At 42.0% G+C, this 17569-nt stretch overlaps 1 protein-coding gene across 2 annotated transcripts in view; it reads right to left on the reverse strand.

The window, feature by feature from the left end:
• The window catches only part of necab2 (N-terminal EF-hand calcium binding protein 2), a 196551-nt gene that overhangs the window by 56657 nt on the left and 122325 nt on the right, over positions 1-17569 (reverse strand). For both annotated transcript variants that reach the window (XM_034205911.1, XM_034205910.1), the window contains exon 8: positions 11900-11979. In XM_034205911.1, the coding sequence (XP_034061802.1) occupies positions 11900-11979 (80 nt within the window). The remainder of the gene's footprint in view (positions 1-11899; positions 11980-17569) is intronic.

The following is a 17569-nucleotide window of genomic DNA, read 5'->3' on the forward strand; positions in this document are numbered from 1 at the left end:
ATAAAAGATCTAAACATAGAACAGTGAATACCCACATGTAACCGAAAATTATAATGTAGGAGCAACAGTAACCAAACATTTGCAAAATGAGGGGATGAAGTACTATTATCAAGAACTATACAGATTTAGCTAAATACCTTAGCAATGGTTGCTTTGCCTGTCAAACTTTCCATTCTAGTTTATATGCAGTTTAAAATGATAAAATAAAAGATTTACAACACTACATTTTGCAAGTAGTTGATAGTCGACAACCTTTGGCTTTCGCTAGCAGATATCACAACCCAGTCTCACAGCATTTCGTGTTATAGTCACGAAATTAATTTAATCTATCGATTCCTGTTCACCAACACGATTTTGGCATTTTTTTTCGTGTCACACAGAACAATTTTAAAAGCAATGTATTTCTATTGGTAGTATGTTTCGTGCCTGCACCACGTCTTTTTGTCCAGTCGGGTCTTGGAAGACCGGAAGCTGTGGGGTTCATAAAAACATTTTCTTACTCAATATCAAGCCACGATTATTGTTTTTATTTTAAATCGTATAATGTCGGACTTCTTTTGCCGTCCGTGAGGAAAATAAAAGGGGCTCAGAATACTGAAATATGTATTTTTTAAATATTTGTTTCCTTCTATTTCGTTATACTTTTTGTTAGGGAAATAATTGGCTTAGGTATTCAACCTTCGACCCAGTTCATCGTTTTCTCTCTTTTCCCATGGCATAGTTCTACTGCCTTGGGTATTGCTGCTATCTCTCTTAAGGAGGGGCAGCTTGGGCAAATTGTTGTTGCCAGTCTATGACAGAGCACAAGCCGCCATGAGGTAGTTTACTGTTCAAGGACGTAGGCAGGGCCGGCCCTAGACTTTTGGGGGCCCTAAGCGAGCTTTGGCTTGGGGGCCCCCGTCGCTCTAGTGCGTTCTCACTTCACACAACACGGAACCAACTTTTGTCTTATGATGTTAGTATAAGCACACATATTGTATAAATAAGCATGTAAACACCGTGGATCTAACATCCTCTAGGGGGGTCCTCACCTCCTCTAGGGGGGTCCGGGCATGCTCCCCCGGGAAATTTTTTTTTTTAATATTGAAGTTAAAAGCATCAATCTGGTGCACTTTGAGAGAAAAATTAAGAGATCTATGGATACATTCTCAACACCCATATGAAACAGAACTGTAAACACATTTATCTTATTTTACAAATCACTCCCCTTTCAAACTGTATTCTTATTTTGTCATATAGTATTTCATAACTGTTTTTCATTTATTCTCTCTGGCTGTCCATTTCATAATTTTCACATAAAAACTAGCTGTCAATAGGAATATCATTCAGAAGAATTATAATTTCATGCAAAAATCTGTCACAAAAAGAGGTTGCACATTTACATTCAGGTGTTGTTATGGCAACGTCAGTGGCCAAACAGCCACATTTACTGCTGCAAATACGTTAAAACATGCTGTCGATACGTAAAGCAGTGGCAACTATGCCACCATTTCAGCTGACTTTTCCTCAGAAATACTGTCACATAACATCTGTGAAGTAAAACTTCTGATGTTGCAATGTTGAGGTGGAATGAAGGAGTCGGGATCGTCGTTAGCCAAAGCACTGAGAGTTTATTTTACAAGTACATTAATACAGCCGGGGAGATCACTTAGTTTCACACATCCTGTGCACCCACCAAGCCATCTCTGACCACAAAGAAACCACAGCACGCATCAACATGAGAAGTGGCGGAGCCATGCGTTTACCTAATCAATAGCAGATGTGGGACAATAATCTGTTTGTCCCGCAAAATGCAGGCAGGCCTGGACCCTTCCCCCACAGGAAAGGGGGAGAAGCTTTTGACCTGTGACCTCAACTTTCAGAGAGGAGCTTTGACTTTTAAATACAAAGCATGTTTGCAATATCACAGATTCTAAGAAACAATAAGAAACTCTATAATCAAGATCAGATTAAAATATTCTCTTACAACATCCATATATTTCAGTGCTAGGTTGATGCTTAGTTAAGCTAACTATGAAACACTTTAACTGACAGGACTCAGGATCAACTGTGTACTGTAAGGTAGCTTCTAGCTTCATGTCGAACCGTAAGTCAACATTTCCCAGAGAGCTTTCTTTGAAATCACTAGGTAACGCTAAAAAACATTACATTTAGATTGTATGACAAAGTGTTTATTTAATATATCTGGCTATAGCTACTTGCTAAGGGTTTAGCTTACCCCTGCGATTCAAAGTAACGTCAATGTAGCTGTAATTTATGCTTTGCTTACATGTTCGCATAACTTGGAAGTTACTGACATGTACATACCTTGTTTACCTGGCTCAAGTGGTGTCTCTGGGGTTGTTGTGTGAACCACCACTTGAGAATTGTCATATTTTTTAAGAACAAATGTTCTTATGTCCATCTTCAAAAACTCTGAGTCTGAGACTGACAGTTTATTTTAAACATTGTCACAGCTCACAGGATAGGTACCTGTCAGCCAATAAGACAGATGTTTATTTCCATTCAACTCTGGTTGGTCTGGTGCCTTGCCTCTGTTGCATTCACTGAACACGGGAAATTACAATCCTGCCGTCCTCTCTAGTGTCATGATGAGGTTCAGGTAAAGCACGGTTAATGTATTATATGAGTGACTCAATAATATAATACATGACTTTGAGAGTAGGCAATCTAGGCATATTAACAACATTAATTAAACATACTTATCACGGCGATGGTGTACTGAGATACAAAAACATGTTTGCTAGGGGGCCCTTAGTGGCTGCGGGGCCCTAAGCGGCCGCTTATATCGCTTAATGGGTCGGGCCGGCTCTGGACGTAGGTTCCCTGGCGCACATTCTTTTCTGTGGACGAGAGCTCTAGTTAGATTCAGGGTCCATAATTGTTTAGTCTCACTGTGACGAAGATGGCTTCGTCACTGTGGACTGACGGCTTCGGGCTTTGTATATTGCACAGGTCTTTTATTTTGAAAAGTGTTCCCCCTCCCGTTCTTTCTGTTACTCTTGATTATGTTCACCTGGTGCCCTGTGTTGTCTCCTCCCCCCTCACCTGTGTCTAATTGCTGATTAGTGGGTGTGTATTTAGGCTCTGTGTTTCCTGTTTGGTGAAGGCTGGTAGTGTGGGTGAGATCCTTGTGGCTGGTGACTGTGTTCACCTGGGCAGCAATATTGAGGCTGTGTATCCTGTACCACAGCGATGAATAAATGCCCACACCGGGTTATATTTGAATTCTCTGCCTCTGCCTCCTTGCTTGGTCGGGCCACTCAACAGTCAGTTTCATATTTGGTGTCAGAAGTGGGATTGACCAAGTGAGGAGGTGAAAACGATGGAGGAACTGAGGGAGATGATGAAGTCATTCCTGCAGTATGAGACAGCCAGATTCAAGCGGGAGGAGTGTCGTTTGAGGAACATGGAGCAGCCGTTTTCACGGATACAGGAACAGGTTTCCCTGATGGAAGAGAAAGAGGAGCAGCTCAGGTTGCAGAGGCAGGAAGAGGAGATGCTGAGAAAGGAAGAGGAGATGCGCTTAGCGGAGGAGGCTCGTCTGATACACCTGCAGGAGAAGAAACTTGTAGAGGAGAAGAAAATTAAAGACGAGGAAGATGCTTTTCTAGCGGAGGAGGAGCGGGTGAAAATGGCTGAGGGGATCCGTCGGGAGAGAGAGCGCGTCATGCAGCAACAGCTGGAGGAGATAAGGGCTCAGGCTCATGCAGAGGCCCTGTCAGCCGCTCAGACTCAGGGGGAGAAGCAGGTGATGAAGACGCTGCAGGCGGCGTACGTGGAGAACCTGACTGAGGCCATCGCGAAGGAGCGGGAGAAAGAGTTGAGGAAGAAAGGGAAGCTTCCTTCCGACTTCACGCCCTCCTCTGAGGAAACCATGCAGCACAAGGGGAAGCAGAAACACCGGGCGGAGTGGAGACACATGGAGGAGAGCAAAATGGCCAAGATCAATAAGTGTCGCAGGAATAAGGGACTGTTCTCTTTCGGGAGAGGAAGGAGGAAATGTGACGAAGATGGCTTCGTCACTGTGGACTGACGGCTTCAGGCTTTGTATATTGCACATGTCTTTTATTTTGAAAAGTGTTCCCCCTCCCGTTCTTTCTGTTACTCCTGATTATGTTCACCTGGTGCCCTGTGTTGTCTCCTCCCCCCTCACCTGTGTCTAATTGCTGATTAGTGGGTGTGTATTTAGGCTCTGTGTTTCCTGTTTGGTGAAGGCTGGTAGTGTGGGTGAGATCCTTGTGGCTGGTGACTGTGTTCACCTGGGCAGCAATATTGAGGCTGTGTATCCTGTACCACAGCGATGAATAAATGCCCACACCGGGTTATATTTGAATTCTCTGCCTCTGCCTCCTTGCTTGGTCGGGCCGCTCAACGGTCAGTTTCACACTCACTGATAATGAATGTAGATTATTATACTCCGAACTAGTTAAAACATCGAGCTGCAGAAGAGTTCTTCAGAATTGGTTTGGCAACCATCAAATACACCATCAGTGTTTGCCATCAAAGCTCTAGCTCTCCTCATGTCTCTCTGAGTCCTGACTCACTTTTCTAAACAACACACTGTTATTTACTCAACAGTAACACACAATTATCCTTGTTTTTATTTGTTTAATTTTAGAATCTCTGGCTTTTTTGCCGTCCGTCAAGAACTGAATTTCAAAATAAAGTCATTAATAAAATTATGTATACAATTTAATTTGTCTATTAACTAGGGCGCCGGGTCATGTTATGACCGTCTTTTTTATGTTGCTGTGGGGTTTTTCCATCGGTTTGGGGTTTAAAATATAAAAACAGCAATAACTAATAAGCCAATAAGTAATAAGCCTTATCAGCCATAACTACAGTATACAGAATTACGTTGCCAGGCAACAGCTTGGGGTGAAAACATTATTTCCGGTCTCGAAGTTTTCATAGTAAAACATAGTATTCCCCTCACTGTCAAATGATTTTACAGTGATATCTGCTGTACTCATCAACTAAAAACATCAGTTTATCCTTGTTAATTACACAACATTGATTGGTTTAAATTGTGTACAATGATTTTGTGTTTTTCCCCTTCGATTCGGAGAAACAAATAGTTTTTCGGAGTTTAGGATGGCCAAAGACACTACACTACCCATAATCCTCAGCTATCGTTTGGGACTTGACAAACCCTGTGATTAGTCTTCAAGCTCTGTGATTGGATGTTGGAGTGGCAGTGCGCCAAGGTTACGAGTGTAGAAAACAATAACAAATTAGAAGGAAAAAAAGATTTTTCAAAATACATATTTCAGGGGTTGGTGAACACGAGTCAATAGATTACATATTGTGACTATAACACGAAATGCTGTGAGACTGGGTTGCTCTAACACTTGAGTGAAGAGGACACAATTATGTTCAAATACCCTCTTAAGATAAAACCTTGGGAAAGACAGGTCGGCTCATGGTACAGTGTGATTATGTGTCTTTGTGCGAGATTGAGACTTTGATTTTTAGTTTTCTCCTCTCTCATTGTCTGCGAGTCAGAGTTATATAACCTTTTTCAATAAATCACAGTAAGTGCGCAGGATTCTGTCACCAAGGTGACGTTTTGGTCGTGGCCATCTTGGCCTCAAATAAAGAAAGTTAAAGACATTTCTAAAATATCTGGCTCTTTAGCTGCTCAATGGTCCAACTTGTTCATCAGTTAATTTAAAATCGTATCTGTTTCTTGCAGTTCCAGGGTACAGTTTGTTTTAGAGCCGTATACCAACAATAGCTGCCTGGTAATGAAGCTGAATAGAGGGACTCACAATATATATGATATGTTTTGATTATAATTATTGTTGCATTAAAGTGTTAATCAAAGCTAGTAAAGGTGAAGCTAGTTTGAATTGCTTTGCCTATTGCTGGGTAGCTTGTGTATTTACTCCAGGTTTAAATAAAGTCTTACGTAAGTGTTGTTTACATTTCCAATCCTTAATCCAAATCTGCAAAGTAACTAAAAGTATTAAATAATTTAAGTGGAGTAGAAGTACAAAGTAGCAAAACATTTAAAACTCAAGTACCTCAGAATTGTACTTACAGTTGAGTAAATCTACCCAGTTACTTCCCACCACTGACTAGAAGTACTCCTTGATATCCTATTCCTTTTTTTCTTGGTCTCTTTTAGGAACAGACTAAAGAGCTTCTTTCATATCTTATTTTTCACGGTTCTTCACTGAATACAAAAAGCTAGGAATTATTTTTGGCCTGATCCAGTTCAGAGTCCTTAAAGATTAGGTATATGTCAAATTCAATAATTGTCTTTATTTAAATGTTAGTTAAACATATGTCTGACACACTGAGATAACACATATCTTCTAAAACATCAGTAGTTTAAAATACTTTGTGATTGACACTATAAACCTGATACGTTTTATTTATTGATATGAAAAAGATGAAAGTTGACTGCAAAAATGCCTCTCCTGAAATTGCCATTGTGTGAACTGCTATGGATAAGATGTTCCATTTTATGAAAGTCTTTGGGACAAAGCATTCCATTTTATGTTGAACAGTGTTAAAGAGTGATGCTCCTGATAAACAACCTTTGTCCGAGTACAGACACACAAAACAAAACTGTTTATATTGGTCATACACATGACATTTACATGAATTAGCAACTGATATGGCCTACTGCCTAGTTTATCAATATATCCTGAGATAGTGTCGTTCAGCTCAGGCTAAAAATAGCAGATAAGATTCAAATATTTCGTAAATCACTCTTTGCGAATAATATAGGAGAATACAAAAAAACGGATATAACAGGGGAGTGCAGGTACAGTTTTATAGACAGGAAAATATTCTTTGGCTGAAAAGAGAGAAATCCATCTGTTTGTCAGTATTCAGCCTCAGTACCACCTGTACCAGATGTGCAGCTACAATCAAAGGCTATCTGAGAAAAAAAAAAACTGTCTGTGACACACAGAGGGCAATAAATAATGATACATTGTAACCCAAAGAACAAACAAACTCCCAGTGGAGCATGGAACATCTGAGAGTGTGACGGAGCAGTGCATTTTTATCACTTTAAATATGGTTTGCAGGTAACAGGATTTCCAGTGTGCTATCACAAAGCAGTGCTGCCAACATGGGGCACTATTTTCATCTCGCCAGGCAACACAGTGTGAAGCTGGCATATTATTCATCCAGTAAACAATTAATGATTGTGGTGGCATTGGATGTGATATTATCCTCTCCACTTCCATACACAGTCTTAACACAAATCTTTTCAGGTAATACCAGGCCAAACAGAGCCACAGTCAATACGCCTCCTCAGAGCTATATTCTCCTTTGATATGATTACTGCAGTCTAGTCTTCTGAAAATGTTATCCAGCAGAAAATGTCTATTCACTTGCTTTTCTTTAGTTATGGTTATTCTGAAAAGACACTTTCCGACTTCAAAAATGTTCTGACCTATTTTCGTTTCGATGTGCAGAGTTTTTCTGCAAAACCAATGTAACCACTGAAGAACATCCTCAGCAGCCTTGCAGGACCTCAACATGAAAGGATGATGTTTTATTATAAGCAGGGGTGCACATAACCTTTTTGCCCTGGTTCTCAAAGGAGCACCTGGAGATGTTGCTTGGTGCTCATCCTTAAAATGAAATAAACCGTAACTTTTGAGGGGGTCTGGACTTTATTTGCCAGACACACGGCACTGAACACACGTGCAGAGGTGAACACAGAACACACATGCAGAGGTGAACACAAGACAACATTAGCACGACCAGTAATCCTACAAGCTGTCATCACTACCCTCCTGACTGTTCTCCTCACTGTCTTCCTCTCTGTCAGACATGGTAGCTGATGATGTAGGCCTACTACTTTCTCTCTGGTTGAGTCTGCGATTAGCTGCTTGCATCCACAAGTCAACAGCTAGTTTTGGGTCGAAAGTCTCTGTTAGACAAGTGGATGTAATCAAATAAGTATGTGAACATAACCAATAGCCTACCATAGCCAATAACAAATTAATGTAACTTATTTTATTTGTGTTGTTCATTCATATCTTATTTTACCTTAACATTTATTTATTTATGCATTTTTTTTTATCTCCAGTTTTAAAGGATATTTTTTGGTTACTGTCCTATAGTATGCATTGGAATGATTTAAAACCTGTTTATCCCAATAATTATAAAGGAGTGCCTTGGAAATATGTGTTTACATAAATTGTGACCAAACCGTTTGAACTTAGACTAAGAGTCCTTACCTCACTGAGCTGTAGTATCAGCCTCTCAGTCTGACTGGAGAGGACTCTCCCTCCACATTATTGTAGAAACATCTTCTTCTTATCTCCGTTAGAGCAGCTAGCACGGCACCAGATTATAATAACAACAGCGCTGGTACCACCCTCCCTCTCTCCCTCGCTCACTCGCATTTTGTCTGTGAGCTGCGGGTGCCAGATAAGCCAACATCCCCCATTTTCATCACTTACAGCGCCCATCGTACAGGGCAAATGCAACGTGTAACCGGGGTGAAAAGGGTGTTACATTTACTTAATTGTGAATATTGTTACATCAAGGCCGAAAATTAGGATGAGCCCCAACGGTCAAAATGTTTTTTTCCCTCCCAGAACTGCCAGCGCAGCACCTCCCCAGATCTGGCGCCCTAGGCGAACATCTAGCCAGTGCTACGGGCCGGCCCTGAGTTCATATCATGGTTCATATGCAACTCGCAAATATCTTTCTCTCTCTCTCTCTTCTCTCTCTCTCATCTCTCCTCTATTTTCTCTTTTCTCTTCTCTCTCTCCTTCTCAATGTTGGTACGCAAATGCGCTTTGTTTCAAATGACCCGGTGCTCTTTTTTTGGCGGAGGTGCGCATGCGCACCTGCGCACCAGTTATGTGCAGCCCTGATTATAAGCCATGTTGGGACAAGTTTAGTAAAAGTCTCCAAAGATGAAAAATCTGCATGTATGACCAAAGGGCACATTTAGGTAATTCTCTAAATCATTCGTCTCGATGGATATTCATAACATAATAAGGGTAGATAGAGCTTGACCTGAAAAAAAACTGAGAACAAAGTTTGGGTCGTTTACTGCAAAGTTATCTTTAAAATAATTTTACTTTACATTCATGACATGTGTATTTCCTGCAATTTTATAAAAAAACAACAAACTTATGTAATGAACCCCTGCTGCAAAAATGTACATGTATATATTCAAGTTCTTCTTATACGCAAAGTATAAGTTCTTATACCCACATATGTACACATATATGTAACTTGGACATGTATATTTGTCTCAATAAAGGTACCCAGTATCTTAATATTTACACTGAAATAAGTGGGCTGTAGTTTAGAGTTGTATTTAACCTTTCCTTTAGTTGCTCATTACTTTCACTGATTGTTATTCATTGATACAGGCCTACATTTGTTTACTGGTTAGGCTGCTGGGTCAATTTTGATTTGGCTTGTTAATGCAGACGGAAGAAGAATCAGGAAATTAAAGCAGAGTCATTGTCATCTCTACTTTTCCCTCAAGTTTCAAGTAATTACTACTTAATTTATAAGCAAAAAAGAAATAAAACACAAATGAATAATTCCTAAGAAGAACCTGTCTTCATTTAATTTCAAATAGGTAAAAATGTGACTGTTTAGTCATCCGTGAAAATAATTGCCTTCATGCCAGTCACTGCAAACAGGGCCGCCTCCGAGTAGAGTAATGGGCTCGCATGAGGCCTTCAGGGTCACAGGTGATTATTGGACTATTCTTCGGTGGAAGGCAATTCAATCACTTCTTCTACAGTAAAGGTCACTTGACCTAATGGAACAATATTACCTAAACCTGGACAATTTGTAAGACGTTTATTAAGTTAACAGCTGGGGCAAAGGGCTAAAGGTTGGTTCTAAACAGGCCTCACAGTATACATACAGTAGGCCTGTTTAGACAAACGATGTTTTTGGAAAACCAGGGCTAATGTAGTATAAGTATAATACCTGATGAGACATTTGTTCTCTATTTTTTTATTATCTATTTCCCCATAAGTATATTGTATTTAGTTGTGCATAGCATGTGCATCACTATGTTTAGAAAAGTATTGTGGACACTTTTAGATTGAAACAACGCGTAATGTAGGCATACTATTTGTTAACCACGACTAAAGACTGGCTTTGCTGGGCTAAGCAGAGGCGGTGTTTGCTTTTCTCTTTTCTTTTTAAAGTATTCTAATTGTAATTGTTCACATTTTTTAATTGCACCTCTAAGGTTCCCAGAAATACACCTACCAAGTGTAAACGGATGAATGTTCTTTTTCATTTTATTACCTTCTGAACGCTATTTTTCAGATTTATTTTTAGTATATGTTACTTTAAGAAAATGGTTGGAACAGAACAAAATTGGCCCTTTTTTAAAAAGTAGTGGGGCCACGTAACCAGCGTAAATGATGCGTATGATTCATGGGTCTGTGTCCTCTTTTTGGCAGACAGGCGCTGGTAGGGCGCTGACGAGAGCTTCCTCCTTGTTTCTTTAACAACGATATCTCGACAATGTATCACCACGGTTGTACGGCAAAGTGGTGTCGACTTCTTGGAGTTAATCATCTCTTTCAGTTACTAAATATAAAAAAAAAAGATGCTTGCTCTCACACTTTGTTAGAATGAGCTTTAACACTTAATCTGACAGTCATATAGTAAGTCGAAAGATCTGCGTATGGCAATAAAAGTTCAACACTCACCGTCAGCAACATTCAGGGTTTGGACGGTTAATCTGCTCAAGAAAATGTGCTTTTCGTTCTTTGTTATTATAGCTTCCAACTGAACGAAACGGCCAAAAACGGGGGGATACGTATTGTAACCCTAGTTCTATAAGCACAGGCGGAGCCCTCTACTGGACTCTATGGGTACTACTCTCATCAATCATATGCGAGCGTTCACACACTGAAGTTGTATAAATGTAGCCGGCCAATCAGGGCGAGCCTACCTGAATGCGCGGGCAGGCTCACGGTATATAAGGCAGATACACCTCCTGACTGTCATCCTACACCCTCTTCAGCGAGCGGCATAGGGAAGACAGGGCCCCTAGGTAGAGGGCTCCGCCTGTGCTTATAGAACTAGGGTTACAATAAGTAACCCCCCGTTCTATCTCACACAGGCTCCGCCCTCTACTGGACTCTTTGGGTACAGTGGGCTGAGCCCCAATGAATAAACGCCCTTTCGCCCCACACATCGAACCACCTCTGACCGGCCTTTGGTTAACAGCCATCGCACCCCAACTTCCTATCACCCGGTTGTGACCGTGGAGAAGTCGGGGCCGCAGCTTACTTGGCTGGGTAGAGCCTAATTGGTCTGAATAAGCCCATAGCTTCACCCTGCAGGTGCCAGCGCAAGTGACTACACACTGCGCACCACGTTTCCCAGGTCCCTAAGGAGCATGGGAAAACGTAAGTGTACTATGTGTGCACGGACCTCAGTGAGGAAGACTTCTAGCCCTGTATGAGGCTTACTGCGCACCACGTTTCCCAGGTCCCTAAGGAGCATGGGAAAACGTAAGTGTATTATGTCCCAGGGGGTCAGATACAGCTTACCGACCCACAGCCCCCCTCTTTTCACCAGTCCTGTGTTGCCCCAGCAAGCACAGACGATGAGAAGGAGCCAGACATGTCCAAGAGATAGCTCCTTATGAACGGGCTTGGCGTAGACCAAGATGCCACCGTACATATGTCCTCCACACTCATGCCGTCGAACAAGGCTGTCGAGTGTGCACGGACCCCAGTGCTTTATGGCAGAAATAATTATTTGGTTACAAGGAAAACAAGTACGATCAAATCACTGTCTGTCATATCATTTAAGACTTAGGCTTTGATTGAGATAGGGATTAGGCAGTGGTATTGGTTAGTTAGTATTCATAGAATAGCGTAACCATATGCCAAAACAAGTTAACCTGCGTGCCTGTATTATTTACCTTATTCTCCAGTCGCCCGATCAGTTCAGCCAGGCGGTTGATCTGAGAGTCCAAACCTTCTTTCCTCACTTCTACAGCACCTGCAACATACAAGTATAAACAAACATTAACATCGCTACTAAATGAGTTGTGACAAGATCTGATGCAGCTGGATTACAATTATTCAAATATGTCTTATACATAAAGAGATCACATTTCCCAAGCGTGACCACATGTTGTGATATAATCTTTTGTTTGTCATTTCCTTTAAACCTGACAATAAATAACTCATCCATATACATGTTATCCTGATAAGGTAATAGCCTTTTGGACAAGTGGTAGTGCCCTATGTAACTGATTGGTAACATGGTTGGCAAACTGTGCCCTATGGAGAGGTGCAAGAAGAGTCCTAAAACCCCAAAATGAGATAGCATCTTACCCCTTCCTGTTCTCTCTTCTTGAAAGTCTTTTTTGTACGTGTTTTTGTTTGGAACAAGGTCTGTTGTTAACCCAAGCCTCAGAGATTTTTCTGTTTGTCATACTACACAAAATACGTTATTATTTACACACTGGTGAATGTTTCTTATTAGCAATGGCGGTTGCAAACAAGTGACTAAAATGAGACTACCAAACCTTATCACACCGAACATTAAAGGCCTTTAGCTTGGCATTGGTAGCGCGCAGCCATGTGATGTTATTTGTTTCAACCCTACGTTAGCTTTTTACTTCTTCAGATTGCATTTATGCTTAAAAAAAATCATAAAATTGGTGTTAATAAATCAGAATCAGAACCAGAAACAGCTTTATTGCCAAGAAGGTTTACACATACGAGGAATTTTGTCTTGATGTATTTGGTGCACAGTCAAGAAGATAAATTGTAAGAAAAAAACTATAACAACATTGAACTATAGCAATATTTATATGAAATATGGATGAAATATATATATACCCATAAAAATAAAATATAACAAAATATGTGCAGTCACATTGTGCAAAATGTGGAGATTATCCTGCTTATCCTGCTTAACAAAACTTCTGGGCCGGCTTCAAAAATGAATTACTACACCATTCTATAGGTACAATAAAACATGTAACTGGACACAGTACATGAGGAACTATACCGCGTAACGATACACCTTCTTTTCTCTTTCCTTCTCATCTCTCTCAGTTCATTCCCATTCTTTCATCATGAATATTTCATGTAAAGTGGGAGTTCCAAAGGGGCTGATAAATACGCAATTATATCTGTTTATCGTAAGGATCTCGGTCTGTTCAAAGACAGTAGAAAAAAGTATTGATGGGACCCTGCTCGAGTGAGGTGCTCTGTTTAGCTCTATTTGCAGCATACATTTTAGATACCACACTGGACTCTTTGTGATTAGCTGTGGTCTTAAAGCAATATTTTCTTTGGTAGAAAATGATTTTGTAGCACGAAATACAATGGGTTAGAGGAGTCTATCTCTTGCATTATTGCTTTTTAATAATTAATTATCAACAAAACATCGACTAGTAATATAACCTTGCTTTACCATGAATGGGTGTTAAGAGGGCTAATTAGGCTCAGTTTATTACTTTTGGTTTAAAGTGGTACAGATTGGTGCTTCTTTTGGCATTTTATAAATACAATTATTTAAAAAGTATTATTATCTTTAAAACAAAGTCATTTGTTTTTTGGCATAGCATGTTATTGATCTTTCTGATCTCTTGTCTTTATGTATGTCTATATTTGATAGAGATTACATATTTTTGCAGGTAACTAGTAATTGTAACGGAATACATTTTTAAAGTAACCCTTTCAACCCTGCTTATAAGTATGTGACACATAAAAACTTTGAAATAACAAATCATGCTGTTTCTTTGACATTCACACCTTTCTTTAGCTTTTGTCCCCTTTTCTTCTTCTATCTTCCCTTGGTTCATCGCTCTTCTCCTCCCTATGCCCCCCCGCCTCCTACCCCCCCTCCTGATCTGCTGTCCTCTATTCATCCCCTGTCACCCCCTCACAGCTAATTGGAGAGTCCACTGCCCACTCCTCATTAAAAGCTTTAACAGCCAGTCAATTAGGAACTACCTTCGTACACCCCAAACACACACATACAGGCACTCATCAACCTAAACCATGGTGTGTAACCATGGAGACTTTTGGAGATAAAAGCCCAGTGGTCATTTCAATGGACTTAAGTGTCCCGCTTAATTATAGAAGTGTGTGAGGAATTACAGCCTTTGAATTTAGCAGCAAGTTGAGGGGAGGGTGGGCTCTATTGACTTTCTCTTCAATTAAACCTGATTTGAGTAACTCCATGTTCACCTAATTTAACTTTCCATATTGTGTCAGCGAGTATTTAAATGTATTCACATGAATCATGAAAAAAAGGTCTCCTTAATCTCTTAATTTAAGTGACTCAAAGGTTCACAGCTGTTTGTTCTGACTTCTTCCCGTCTTTTTATTAGATACATTTTGGACTTGACGGAACAGGCAGCCTATTAGAAGTTATACCAAAGATACCAAAGGTGTAAGTCTCGTACTGCATGTCTAAAAGTTAGTGGACAGATGTCAGGATGGGTAAAATGTCAGATTTTTACGCAAGATACTGGGGTTTACAGTACATCCCGTCAAAACTGTAACTCATTTGTAATTTTAACAGGCGTTTCTAGAAAGAAGTAAGACATTAGCTGATGGTAATTTTAAGGTTTCACATTTTTATTTTGTTCCTCTACCGTGACATGTTTACATGCTTTAATGTTCAAAAAGGTCTTTATTTTTCTCATACTGGCTGTGTTGCACCACCCTTTTTCACCCTCTGTCTTAAACCACACCTTGCCTGGTATAATAGCTCCGATTAATGCATTTCACCGTTGCAATGGGAAATACAGCGTTAATACGTGGGCGTGCGGCCCTCGTGAGAGTGGCCGCGGTGCGTTCAGGGACCCACGCAGGAGAACGGTGGTTTACGTTAGTAAACTCTAGTTCTGGAGTGAGGTGTGTGTCTTGGAAAAATGCATTCAGTAAAGACTATTGCATTTATCCCAGAATAAGAGTTATTTCTCTCCACAATTCCACTTTTCTCCATAATGTCCGTTTCAAAGAGACGGCATTGTGACGGCGCGCACGGCCCCCCTCCCCCGAGGGCGGGCCACGGTGCGTTCAAAGACCTCAGTAGAGAGGTGAGACTAAGGGAGAGGTGCCGGCACAGAGATCCCGTGCCCGCGGCGCCCTCCACCTCTTCGGCCCACCCCGTGGAACCGGCGTGCCGGCACTCACGGGGACGGGCTTTCCGTCTTTACGGATCTGACTGGCGGGGGGAGAAAATCTCTCCGCCCGGGACGCACCTCCGCCAAAAAAAGAGCACCGGGTCATTTGAAAAAAGGCGCATTTGCATACCAACATTGAGAGAGGGAGAAGAGAAATGAGAGAAGAGAGGAGAGAGAGAAAGACATTTGCGAGTTGCATATGAACTCAGGGCCGGGCCGTAGCGCTGGCGTTATAGATGTTCGCCTAGGGCGCCAGATCTGTGGAGGCGCTGCGCTGGCAGTTCTGGGAGGGAAAAAAACATTTTTGACCGTTGGGGCTCATCCTAATTTTCGATCTTGATGTAACAACATTCATAATTAAGTAGATGTAACACCCTTTTCACCCCGGTTACACGTTTCATTTGCCCTGTACAATGGGCGCTGTAAGTGATGAAAATGGGGGATGTTGGCTTATCTGGCACCCGCAGCTCACAGCCAAAATGTGAGGGAGAGTGCACCGGTTCCGGCGCTATTGTTATTAGAATCTGGTGCTAGCTGCTCTAACGGATATAAGAAGAAGATGTTTCTACAATAATGTGGAGGAGAGCTCTCTCCAGTCAGACTGAGGCTGATAACTACAGCTCAGTGAGGTAAAGGACTCTGAGTGTTTAGATAGTTCACTTTAGTCTAAGTTATCTCAGTGGGTCTCAAACGTTTTGATCACAATTTATGTAAACACATATTTCCAAGGCACTCCTTTATAATTATTGGGATAAACAGGTTTGAAATCATTCCAATGTATACTATAGGACAGTAACCAAAAATATCCTTTAAAACTGGAGAGATAAAAAAAATGCATAAATAAATAAATGTTAAGGTAAAATAAGATATGAACAACAAAAATAAAATAAGTTACATTAATTTGTTATTGGCTATGGTAGGTTATTGGTTATGTTCACATACTTATTTGATTACATCCACTTGTCTAAGATGACAACAGAGACTTTCGAACCAAAACCAGCTGTTGACTTGTGGATGCAAGCAGCTAATCGCAGACTCAACCAGAGAGAAAGTAGTAGGCCTACATCATCAGCTACCATGTCTGACAGAGAGGAAGACAGAGAGGAGAACAGTCAGGAGGGTAGTGATGACAGCTTGTAGGATTACTGGTCGTGCTAATGTTGTCTTGTGTTCACCTCTGCATGTGTGTTCTGTGTTCACCTCTGCATGTGTGTTCAGTGCCGTGTGTCTGGCAAATAAAGTCAAGACCCCCTCAAAAGTTACGGTTTATTTCATGTTAAGGATGAGCACCAAGCAACATCTCCAGGTGCTCCTTTGAGAACCAGGGCAAAAAAGTTATGTGCACCCCTGCTTATATCAACAGGCAGGGCGGAGTCCGCTCCGCCGCCTTGTTGACCACAACGGAGAGGCTGTGGTTATGGGCTTCAGAGGCGGTTAGCCCTGAGAGCCCTCCATATCCCGGGACTGGAGAACAGGGGGGCCGACCTCATGTCGAGGGGCGGCCCCCTGCCAGGCGAATGGACGCTTCACCCGGAGGTGGTGAAGCAGATCTGGGCCCAGTTCGGGAGAGCGGAAGTGGATCTGTTCGCCAGCCGGCGCAACAACCACTGTGCCCTGTGGTTCTCCATGGCCCTGGGCGACGACCCGCCCTTGGGGGTGGACGCGTTTGCACACGAGCCATGGCCAAGGAAGCTGCAATACGCCTTTCCACCGCTGCGTCTCATTCTCCCTCTCCTGGGGAAAGTGAGGCGAGAACGTCTGTCAGTCATCCTAGTGGCTCCGGACCGCGTCGGGGCGCCGTGGTACTCAGAGATGACACAGATGAAGGTGGGCCAGCCCTGGGCGGTTCCCCAGTTCTGGGGGGCGATGTCTCAAGAGGCAGGTGCAATCGGGGCGTTACCCACTCTCGGCCAACCTCTCCAGGCTTGGCTCCTGAGAGGGACAGGCTGAGACAGGGTGGATTGTCTGACAGTGTTATTCAGTCTATCCAGGCAGCTAGAGCTGGATCCACCACAGCCTGTTACAGGCCAAGGTGGCTAGGATTCCAGCGATGGTGTGAGGAGAGGAGAATAGAGCCCCTATCTTGTGAGTTAGGCTCTATTTTTTTCCTTCTTACATATACTGGTGGACAGAGGGCTTGCACATTACACAGTGGAAGTGTAGGCAGCAGCCATCTCGTCCTGCCATGAGGGATTTGGCGGCAGGTCAGCCTTTAGTCAACCACTAATGTCGCGGTTTTTACAGGGGGTCAGGAGGCTGCACCCAGTAGTGCACGCCTCCACCCCGCAGTGGGACCTGCCCCTAGTGCTCGGAGCTCTGGTCTTAGAACCATTTGAGCCTCTGGAGCTCTCCTCCCTAAAAGCACTGTCGTGGAAGACAGCTTTGATTCTTGCCTTAACGTCAGCCAAAAAAAAAAAAAAAGTGTCCGAGTTAACCGCT

This window comes from Gymnodraco acuticeps, unplaced genomic scaffold (genome assembly GCF_902827175.1).
Source record: "Gymnodraco acuticeps unplaced genomic scaffold, fGymAcu1.1, whole genome shotgun sequence".
Lineage (NCBI taxonomy): Eukaryota > Metazoa > Chordata > Actinopteri > Perciformes > Bathydraconidae > Gymnodraco > Gymnodraco acuticeps.